The following is an 11,432-nucleotide window of genomic DNA, read 5'->3' as shown; positions in this document are numbered from 1 at the left end:
GGAAGGCTTAGGGGCTGCAGTTCCTCTGACTTCGCTGTTTTGGCTGGAGGCCAGCTGATCTGAAATGGAAGACTTACTCTACTGCGAAGGGATCTAAAAATAAATATTCTGCAAGTATATTCTGTCAAACCCAGTTTGGTAAAACCTTTCTGGCTCTAGGGTGTGGGGCGGCGATATTTTCTGGAAGTTAGTCAGTCTGAGAGTTTTTCCTTATTAAAACACTGGTTGGAGGAATGATGTTTTTAAGGCCCACCATGAGAAAGTGGTGGAGAGGATGAGCATCCAGTTTCGCTTTCATAGCAGAATTTCACTTCGCTGAGAGCTAAGTGTTTTGAAAATGTTTGTGCCTGCTGTCTTGGGTAAGGAGCGCAGTTCCTGATAAAAATACATTCATATGCCTTTTCTTCAAAACATTTTGTCAGGATACTGCAGAATTTTTCCTTCAACCCACGGTTCCTGTCACAAACTATTGTGGCTAAAATGTGGGATTCTTCCTTGCCCTTGGAAAGCTGGAATTTAACATGATCACATGTAGTTTCTGCTCTTTCCCTTCTAGAGATTTGTCTTAAACACGAATGAGAAAACATCTCAGTCCTCTTGGCCAGGAGAAAGGAAGGCCAAAGAAGGTTGGAGAGTGTGTATGTGTTGGGGCTGTGGCTTTGGTCTGCTGACAAGTCGAATGGGTGGATTGCGTAGAGGTACAATTGTGTAGGGGATTGTGTGCACACGGGCTTGTGTGTCAAGGCTGTTTCAGGAAATAAGGTCAGGGTTCATGAGAATGAGGCACTTTCTTTGTTAATGGAAAGTTCGCCTCAAAATTACGGGGCAACACTGAAATCATATGATCCGTTGAAGGAGCTCCGAGGACCTTCTTCCACTGTAGCTCTGGGTATGACAGGCACTTGCCCTCTCTTGAATTGCGTAAGTTCCCTATCATGTGGTCATCACCTCCCCATGGTGACTCAAGGTTATGATGTTTTCCCTCTGAAAATGAAGAACCCGGAGGGAAGCCAGTGGGGATGAGGAGGGTAAGCAAAGAGCTTAGATGTCCGGGACCAGATCCTAAAATGAGTCGCTGGCTCACGTGGCCCAAGTGACAGCACCTGCTCCTTTTCTGTGACATAAGCAGCAGAGTGACATACCAAGTTCTCCAGCCAAGGCAGCCTTTGGGGAGCCTGGTGAGGGGTGTGGGGTGTGGACAGTGAATCTGCCCAGGTCACATAGGGTCAGCAGCTTTTGTCTTTAGCTGGGTGTTTTGGGTCTAGAAGGGCCAGAAGATGCTTTTCTCTGCCCTTGACAGAGAGGGAAAGGAGTGTGGGAATTTGGGGAGCAGGAGTTGATGGCATTCCCTCTGTTGGTGGAAACAAAGAGCCATTTCTCCTTGAGACTGTGTGCCAAGTGAAACTGCCTGTGGCTCTTGGCACAAGCTGTGGCTCCTAGATCAGCTGGTGTTCCTCCAGAGCTGGCGCCGGTTTGAGTAGGAGGGAGGGGTGAGGGATGGCGGAAAGGAGAACAGAGGGCGGTAGTGATTTCTGGGGGACCATGGCGGGGGTGCTGACCTTTCACGGCTTTCCTGACCAGTCGCCTTTTCCACTTTGGTCCCTCTGTCAGCCTTGTCTGGGGGACGTTAAAAAGTGAGTAGACAGTTGCTAGATGAGGTGATAACTCCCCATAAGGGGAGCCCCCGCCCAGGGACTGATTTTACTCCGGGACAATGACAAAGGGAGTCAATGTCATCAGAGGACACACGAGAATCCTAGAAGCTCATCCTGACTAAGCACAACTCCAAATTGAGTATCGTAGCAAGCGCTTAAGGTTCACACCTCCAACTCACACCTAATACTGACATTTTCCTTTGCAATTTACCAGAACTTACACGGCAGGCACTGGGGACTGCCAGAGCTCACGCTAAGCACTGGCTTTATCACAGAGTCACTTCCTGGTGTTCTCTATCACCCTTTCCTAGAGTCTTAATAAGTAGCAAACTGGTACTTGCTGGAAATTTTAGCATCTCTTTTCCCTGCTTCTGCCTGCCCTCTGGACATAATACTAAGAAGATTTGGGAGAGGGGCAGCAAAGAGGAGAAGCTTTGGAAGATTCACTGCTAAACATCAGGTGGCTGCACGCTACACCACAGTGGCCCTGCGATCCCACCTCCCATTTCTCCCTCTTCTGACCAATCTGTTTGGTTCACTTGTCCTTTTATTTGTTTTCATTCAATCACGAAATATATGTGAATACACTCTTAATTCTGGGCCAGCTTCTGAGCTTCATTGCGGAACAAGACACGGTATCTGCCATCTCGGAGTGTACAAGCATGCAGGGAGGACGTATTTAACAGATATATGGTTTGTTCCAGGCGTCTTTAGGAGAAACTCTCAACTCCTGTGCTGCCACACCAGGAAGAAGGTAGACTGAGTCTGTCCAGAAGCTCCAGAGGAAGGATAGAACTGCTCTGAGATGTGTGATTCTGTGTCCCCTTCCCTTTATTAATGGAAGAGGTGACAGGAAGAGCCTTGGATCAGGGAGGGGGCATGAGCATCTGCCCCACTCACTAGTTTTGCGAACCAAGCCAGTCACTTAGTCTGTGTCTTGGTTTCCCCATCATCAAACAGCGATTCTGTTACATCCCTTCCTCCTCAGCATGCTTGTGAGCATCACATGAGTTGGCTGCGAAAGCACTTTTAGAAGCATGGAACTCTGTGGATATTTAATATTTTCAAGAGCATCACTTGCAAGAGTGTGGCTGGGCACTGTCTCTATTTGAATCTACTTTATGCTTGGAGGCCTAACTCAGCTCTACCTGCTCTGAAAATTTGTTAACTGCCAAGCTCAAAGTTCATTTACCTAACTCTGAGCTTCTGTGACATTTCAGGGACCACTCATTTAGCAGTAATTGTTTGGAAGTCTCTTGTTCGGTTGTCTTGAACTTTTATTAAGTGTTCCATGTGGTTTCCCTCTAAGATGCAAGATTCTTGAAGCCAGGGGCTGCCTTTAGCACACCTGAGGCACTGGCAGATTCAGCGTCTGGGGAGGGCCCTCTCTGTGGTTCATAGATGGTGCCTTCCTGCTGTGTCCTGGTGGAAGAAATGAACTCTGATCTTTAGCCCCTTCTAAGTGTCCTAATCCCATGCATGAGGAACCACCCCATGACCTCGTCCCTTCCAAAGGCCCCACCTCCAAATACCGTCACCCTGGGGGCTAGGATTTCAGCATACACATTTTAGGGGAAGACAAACATTGAGACTAATACATTGGTTTAGAATGATCTGTTTACATCCCAGATTTATGAGACCTCCTTGAGATTAGTAATAACGACGTACTTTTTTTTTCATTCCCCCAGTGTCAAGCACATCTCCTAGCCCATGTGGGCTCTTCATGAATATTTGTTGAGTATGGGAAGGCCTGGTTCAGCATTAAGACGCCTCCACTGACAAGTAATAGAGTTGTTCTGAAGCAAGCTTGCTTATAGGAGACTTTATTATAGGATGCAGGGGTGAGGCTGAGAACCTAAAGAAGGAGGGCTTGGAATCTGGGATGGGACTAAAGAGACCCTGGACCCTCTCGTCCTCTTATCTATGATCCACATTGTGTGTGGGCTCTGTCTGGAGTCTGTCTCTCTGCAGTCTGGATCGCTCTGGTAGAAGATGTCCCACCCTAAGACACTAAATGTATATGTTACAGGTCCAGCCTCTGGAGACAGAGTCTCGTGGCCCAGTTCCTAAATCCTTGGGAAAGAGGCTGTGGTCTGGCCTGGGGTTCGGGCTGCCTGTGGGCCATTCACGTAGAGCTGAGTGGGTGGAGGCATCCCACAGCAGATGCAGGGCCACCAGGAGCCTCCCTTGTGTCTACTGCAGTGCAGGGAGTGGTGAGCAAGGGGCTTGGTGGACGGGTCCACTGTGAACTGGGAAGAGACTCTCAAAGACTATCTGCTCCACTTAGATCTGTTGACCAGATAAGTGCCCTCAGAAGTGCCAGGGGGCAACAAGAAGCCTTCACTTTTTTTTTCACAACAAAAAGTCTCAGTGACTTTTCCTGCACCACTTCTTTCTGGTTCCTGCCAGCCACTCTGTAGGTGGACAGCCAGCCCTTTCCGGTGGGGGCTGGCAGAGGGGTAATATCACACCAGCAGCCTTGGTGAACTCATTCACGTGGCCAGGTGCTTCCTTTGTGAACTTTCATACCAAGTCTAATTCAGTCCGAAAGTCTACAGGAAGTCGACTTTGCCCGGCTCCTTGCCCTCCACCTGGGTCAACTGGGGGGCTTCGCTGGCAGCAGCTGTGTTGGTCTCTGATTGCTCAGGAGGGTGTATAGTTTACTCGCAGGGTGTCCAACATCTAGGTGCCTAGACCAAGTTGGGCTGTGGCCAGACTGGGTGGCAGTTGAGTGAATACAGCCAGTTAGGGGAGGCAGCTGCTAAAGCTGACTGATTTTCAGATCATACAGAAGGCATGTCCGGACCCGAGGAATGTCAGAGCTGGAGGGGAGCTTGCATATCACCCCATATACAGATAAGAGAAGTGAGGTTCCAGGTGGTCTAGTGAGTTATTTATACAAGGTCACAGTAGCTGAGCAAGCTCTGGAACCCAGGCATCCCAGCTACCTGTCCAGAGTGTATTTCACCAAGCTGCCCCCTCATTCGGAAACACTGACCCATCTTTCTCTGAACCTTAAAATCTCTCCATCTGGGCAGAACATTCCAGAGAGGCAGAATCTGCTTGGACCCGTTGCTGGCTGGCTGGCTGGGTAACTCAGCACCATGTCCTTATCTGCACCCCAGGGGAGGGGATGAGAGTAAGAGCTCCCACTTCACAGAGTGGGTAGAAGGATGAGCTACAGAAACAGATATGAAATCCTTAGACCAGTGTCTGGCACAGAAGTTGGTAAATACTAGGTATTATAGTTCTACAAGTGTTTTAATATATATTCTCCTCAGAGAGTGGCACTGTGATGCAGAGTCTCACCAAAGACTAAGATTCCTAGAGCACACTGCTTCCTGAGAAAAGGTTTTTAGGAGAGTGGAGTCCCATTGCAGACTCTTTAGGGCATTGCATTGGAACAGGGCCTCTCAAACTTGAATGTGCACTGGGAGCCCCTGGGGTCTTGGTGAACTGCAGATTCTGTCTGTAGGTCAGGGGTGGGCATGACTGTCTGCATTTCTAACAAGTTCCGTGACGATGCTGATGCTGCTGGTCCAGGCGGACCATGGTTTGAGTAGCAAGGGCCCAGGGAATGTAGATTTCACCTAATGATGAAAGGTTTAACGCTGATTGCAGAAGAAAGAAATATGCCACTTGCCTGTGCCTTTTTTTCATTTTTAAACTACTCTGACCTCATTTCTAAGCTATTGCTAAAGTTTGTAAAACACTTCATCAAACCTGGAATAAAATCTCGGTACTGAAATATGAATGTTTTCCACAAATTGTTCCCTTTCCATGCTAGGAAGTGGTGTCTCTCTAACTTTATTACCAATCAGCTCATTACCAAGGACAGCTCTGTGGCAGCTCACCAACCACCAACTACCTCATAGCTGCCTATTCATTCTTCATCCTCTCCTCTTCCTTACTAATGAGACCCCAATTTTATTTGAGGCAGGAGTGTGTTAACATAACCTTATTCCCCTGGCCCTCTTGCTAAAGGCAGGACCAGTAAGGTGGAAGGTTAAAGTCATTAGGTAGGACTTGCAGAAAAGGTTTTTAAAGAGAATTTAAAAGCTGGCAGGTAAATTTTCTCTTCCTGGTATTTCCTGTTACTTTCTGCCTGGAACACATACATAATGGTGGGAGCTTCAGCAGCTATCTTGGAATGTGAGGCAACATCAAGAATGGAAGCCACATGATAAGGATGGTGGGGCCAACAAATAGAGCTATACATTGATGGTGTCACTACCACACAAGCTGTTTTCTGCTTAATTCCAGACTGCCTTTACATTTTAAAAAATCCCAATTTGTTTCAGCCACTTGTTTTTGGTTATGTGAAGACTGTTGGATCTAATGCTAACAGACACCATCAAAGCAGATGCAGTTTAGCAAGGCAGATACGGGTTTAAATCTATGTCTAAAACTATCATCTTTCTGACTGCCCTTTCTGGGATTCACTAGTGGTGTAGGGTCAAGGGAACTGGATTGAGAGTTCTTTGCTCAGCTCTGCTATTTCCTAGCTGTGTGATTGTGTTTTTTTTTGGCCTCAGCCCCTTCATCTGTAAAACGGGGATGAGAGATGAAAGTGACCAGCACAGTGCTGGGGTGCAAAACTCATTCCACTGGTGCTGGGGGCAGGGTATCTCAGGATGATGGTGTGGGGATGTGATGCAGGGGCCAGTGCTAATGCAGCAGGGAGGGGCCTCATGGGGTGAAGCTTGAGTGCTGGCAGCAATGCAGCTTCTAGTCCTTGCTTAAAAAAATTTTTTTTTGAGATAGGGTCTCACTGTCTCACCCAGGCTGGAGTGCAATGGTGTAATCACAGCTCATTGCAGCCTCAAGATCCTGGGCTCAGGTGATCCTCCCACCTCAACTTCCCCGGTAGCTGGTAGCTGGGACTACAGACACATGGCCAGCTAGTTTTTTGCATTTTTTTTTTTTTTGTAGAGATGGGGTTTCGCCATGTTGCCCAGGGTGGTCTCAAACTCCTGGGCTCAAGAGGTTCACCCATCTCAGCCTCCCAAAATGCTGAGATTACAGGTGTGAGCCACTGTACCCCACCTTCTAGTGCTTTCTTTAGGGGTGTCCCCCTTGGTGTACTGAGGGCGGCAGAGCATCTTCCTCTGTTGTGGCCAGAAGGGTTGGACCAGGTGACCCTTTTAGCATGAATGGTCTTTGGTTTTGTTGGGAGGGAGCTGGGGGCAGAACAAGAAGCTTTCCACTGGGCTCGAGAAACCTGCCTTGGTGTCTTCCTCCACCAGCTCCTAGGCGTGATACTGAGGCCTGGGAGGCAGCCTAGGCAATGTCTTGCCTCCCCGCACAGCTTTGCTGCTGAAATCTAAGTGACTCTATCCCAGCTGCTTGCTCTGAGCCGGCCGAATGTCTGGTCAACAAAGAGCGTTTGTGCTGTCCTGTTGACTGTAGCCTATAGTAAGATTGAAACCACAGCAGAACTGTGCACACCTCTACTGGCCAAATCAGAGATGCTTTTTGCTTCTAATGTGACTCAACTACTCGCCAAACCTGAAGCCATCACTCTTTGTCCTTCCCCTCCTCCCCACTCCAATCAGTTACGTTCGGCACCTGCAGGGTTTCCGCTCATGCATAGCTAGCTGATTCCTGGAGGGCAAAAACCATGTCTTTACAGTGAACTAAAAATATCAAGAGATGCACTTACCGCCCCGCACAGAGGGGGGTCACCAGGGAGACCTGAACTAGGATGGCTCAATTGGAGCCTCTCACTGTTTGGCCCAGTGGGTCTCCGTTTTTCTGCCCAGCTGCTGGACAGCCTGAAACATGCCTGTCTTTCCTTACTGTGGCCGGTTCCTGGATTTTAAAATTGGACATGATTGAAATAAGGTCTGTCTGGGTGCGCATGTTACACACAAGTTGTTTCCCTGTTCATGTTTTGTCCTATAAAAGGCAGCCAACCCTGTGTGTTCTTTCTGGTCTTCTTATTTAAAAAAAAAAAATTGTAACTAAATTTTTTGATGGAAAAGGAACATGTGCCAATAGAGGGGAAAGGCAGCCAGGATAAAAGGGTCTGCAGTGACCGGTGGCTGTTCTCCATGTCCCAGCCCCAAGGACCCTTCCTCAGCACCAACTCCTGGGAGTCTAAAAATGAGCGTGTTATTTCAGGTACTTTTCTAGGAAGAAAGAAGGGCTTTGTCCTGCCTGCTTTGGGGCTGTCGTCACCAAGTCAGTGAGATGGAATTGAGGAAAACCCAAGGTGGCTCAGCTGCCACAGGGGGTCCTGCCACGATTGCGTGGATGCTGACGAGTGGGCTGGGGGCATGGAGGGGTGGGGTTGGCCCAGGTGGCAGCTCACATTGTTATGGTGGCTTGGAAAATGTCCCCACCACCCCAGCAACAAGGCAGCACACAGTCTGAACAAAGCCAGCCTCTTGCCAGATGGCATTTTTGCTATTTTAACCCCAGGGCCTTGCAGAGCCAGTACGCTGGGGCTTCGGGGAGGCGGCCAAGGCCTTCCAGGAGGCTCAGGTGTTGAGCCATAAAGCCCCGGACGTGCTTCATGCATGACGGCCTCGGTCAGCACAGTGGCAGGCCTGCTGGACTGCGGGGACTGGCCACAGGGTTGCTGCGTGAGACCAAAGCCTTTATTCTGATTCCGTCCCTGGTCGGGACTGAGATAAGAAGTTCAATTCATGTGTGAAGTATTTTTTTTTTTTTTTTTAACCTGTGTAGCTGGAGACTGGCTTGTCCTCTTCTGGGTGGAGGCTTTGAATGGACCCCAGGACCATGGACCCCAGGGACCCCCCTGCCCCACCCCCACCACACTGGGACAAGGTGTCAGTGGCCACTCCAGGTTGGTGATTGGTGATTAAGGAACTGACAGCATTTTCCTCCCTCCCTCTACCATTTCTGTCTCTGTTTTTTTTTTTTTATTGTTGATGTTTTTAAATTTTTTATCAAAGGCAGAACAGCAATGGTATCTCCACACAGGAAACACCACGCCTTTGTGACCACATGAGACGCAACGTCTTCATCATGGATGAGGAAGGGAACCAGCTCTGGAATTCTGGCTCAGAGTAGATGCATCTTAATGGAAGAAGAATTAGTCAATTCTGTTTCCGTGGTTTACTCTTCCTGTCTCCTGCAGATGAATTCATTAGTTTAATTAATGAGAGCCTTTTGCCTTCCTCTGCAGTGTTGCCCATGGAAATAGTGGATGATCATGGCTCCCTATTATGAAATGTGGAGAGCATTGTTTGATTAGGACCAGAACCCTTTTAACCCCCAGAAAATAGCTTCTAGGTAAGGGACTGGACACTCACACACGATGAAGATGTGAGTGTCTGGTGTTCTTCCCTCTCATTAGGCAGCATGCCCTTCTCTTCCTGCCTTTGCAACAGCTCTAGGTAGGACCACACGGTACAAGTGCCTCGTGTGTGACTTCTGCTTCCCTTGCAGGAAGTCATAAATGTTGACTGACTGTCAGATGCTTGTGGGAGGTCCCCATGGTGTGGGGAAGGGGGAGACTCAGCTTAACCACAGACAAAGGTGTGCATGGGAGGCGAGGAGGAGGAGCTGGGAACCAGGGCTTGGAGGCAGTCGGTGATCTTTCCCAGTTTGTGATCCTCGGTGTCGGAAGACTATGTAATCCCTCAGGACAGGCAAATGGGATAACTGGATGGATGCTGCGGAAGTGTGAACTCAAGAAGGTAGAGAGAAAACCACAACGCATCGGCGTAGCAGGGAGGTTAAGGGCATTGCCTTAGAGTCAGGCAGTCCTGGGTGTGGAAGCCCCTCCACCACTTACCATCTGTGTGACTTTGCCCACGTTGTTGTGGGGACCTGAGTTTCCTCATCGGTGACCAAGGTGTTGTAAGGGTTAAGGAAAATGGTGCATGACGATGGCCTAACACAGTGCCTGGGGTATGCTAAGTGTTTACTGTGTGGGAGCTGTTCGTGGTGCTACTGGTAGGAATCAAGTGACCAGCCAGCCAGAGTTAGACCTCAGGGCCGCCACCTGCCAGGAGGCAGAGGAGACAGCTATTTGTTCATCCTGTTTTCGTTTTGTATGCTCCTCATTGTGTTCCAAGGTTGCCTACGTGAGACCTCTCTTGGACTCCTTTCAGGGAAGCTTCATTGCTCAGTGCCCGAAGACCCTTGTTAAAAACCCTGGTTGTCCCTGAGGTGGTCACCACAACATGGCCACATCAGCAGCGTCCCTCACAGGACTCCCAGACCACACACACCAGAAGGGTCTGCCCGGGAAGCCTGAGCAGAGTGATGGAGCAGGGGACGGGAGGTGAGGCTGGCGGAAGTGAGCAAGGACCACACTGTCACTGCGGATGCCACACTGCAGAGTGGAGCTTGACGGGTAAGATCGTGGGGGCTGCTGCAGGCGCCAAGCAGGAGGGTGGGGTGAGCCCGTCTGAGTTTGGAGACATGACTCTGGCGGCAGGGACTGGATGCTGAGGCCGCAGGCAGAAAGACCATGGCTGCCGTCATCCAGGGGGGAGACACTGTTTCAAAAATTAGTATATCTGTATTTTATTATTTATTTATGTTTCAATAACTTTTGGAGTGGTACAGGTGGCTTTTTTTATTTTTTATTTTTTATTTTGGAGATAAGAGTTTCGCTCTTGTTGCCCAGGCTGGAGTGCAATGATGTGATCTCAGCTCACTGCCACCTCTGCCTCCCGGGTTCAAGTGATTCTCCTGCCTCAGCCTCCCAAGTGGCTAGGATTACAGGCGACCGCCACCACACCTGGCTAATTTTTTGTACTTTTAGTAGAGATGGGGTTTCACCATGTTGGCCAGGCTGGTCTCGAACTCCTGACCTCAGGTGATCCACCTGCCTCGGCCTCCCAAAGTGTTGGGATTACAGGCATGAAGCCACCGTGCCCCGCCCCACAAGTGACTTTTTGTTACATGGATAAATTATATAGTAGTTTATTCTGAGATTTGTGCTCCCATCACCCGAGTAGTGTACATTGTACCTAATGTGTACTTTTTATCCCTACCCCCCTCGCACCCTCCCCCTTCTGAGTCCCCAAAGTCCATTATATCATTTTTAGGCCTTTGTGTCCTTACAGCTTAGCTCCCACTTATAAGTGAGAACATATGATACTTGGTTTTTCACTCCTGTGTTGCTTCACTTAGCATAATGGCCTCCAGCTCCAAGTTGTGGAACGCTCTGTGATACCCAGGTGCTTTTTAGAAAACCTGCGCCAGGGGCTCGGGACAGATCTGAGCTATAGCCATAGACAGGGGGTCATCTGAAGCCACATCCGTGGAGGAGATCACTTAGCACCTGTGGAGAGTGAGCCAGGGAGCGCTTCCCAAGTCAAACTTGTCCTTCGGATTAACAGGTTAAGTAGCCACATCCATGGAGCACCCTGAAACCTGCGATGCGTAGGGGACAACGCGCTGTGTTGTGGACATCACCCCCAACATCACCCCAGGGTGTTTTGCCCAAGGGCAGGGGGAGGCAGAAGGATGTCAGATAACCTGATTGATGGCGGCTTCGGGATGAGGCCCCACAAAGGCACTTGGGAGGGTAGGTCCCAGGGCCACCCAGCTCTCCAGGAGGGCGGTGCATGGCAGGGAGGGACCGCAGGGAGAGATGGCAGATTTGTGGTGACCTGAAGGAGAGGAATCTAAACTGTTCGAGAGACAGACCTCAGGAGGACTCGCTTTAAAGCTAACTCTTTCTTAACGACTAAGTTGAATGTTTTAAAAATTTCGGCCGGACACGGTGGCTCATGCCTGTAATCCCAGCACTTTGGGAGGCCGAGGTGGGCAAATCACGAGGTCAGGAGATCG

At 49.4% G+C, this 11,432-nt stretch overlaps 1 protein-coding gene across 1 annotated transcript in view; it reads left to right on the top strand.

The window, feature by feature from the left end:
- Positions 1–8,652: 8,652 nt before the first annotated feature.
- Positions 8,653–11,432, top strand: part of LOC105546468 — a 23,015-nt gene continuing 20,235 nt past the window's right edge. Inside the window, 2 exon segments of the mRNA XM_011989665.1 lie at positions 8,653–8,689; positions 9,072–9,174. Of these exon segments, the coding sequence (XP_011845055.1) occupies positions 8,653–8,689; positions 9,072–9,174 (140 nt within the window).

The sequence above is a fragment of the Mandrillus leucophaeus genome, unplaced genomic scaffold (genome assembly GCF_000951045.1).
Source record: "Mandrillus leucophaeus isolate KB7577 unplaced genomic scaffold, Mleu.le_1.0 Scaffold36, whole genome shotgun sequence".
In the NCBI taxonomy this organism is placed as follows: domain Eukaryota; kingdom Metazoa; phylum Chordata; class Mammalia; order Primates; family Cercopithecidae; genus Mandrillus; species Mandrillus leucophaeus.
This window is presented reverse-complemented; position numbering and strand designations above follow the sequence as displayed.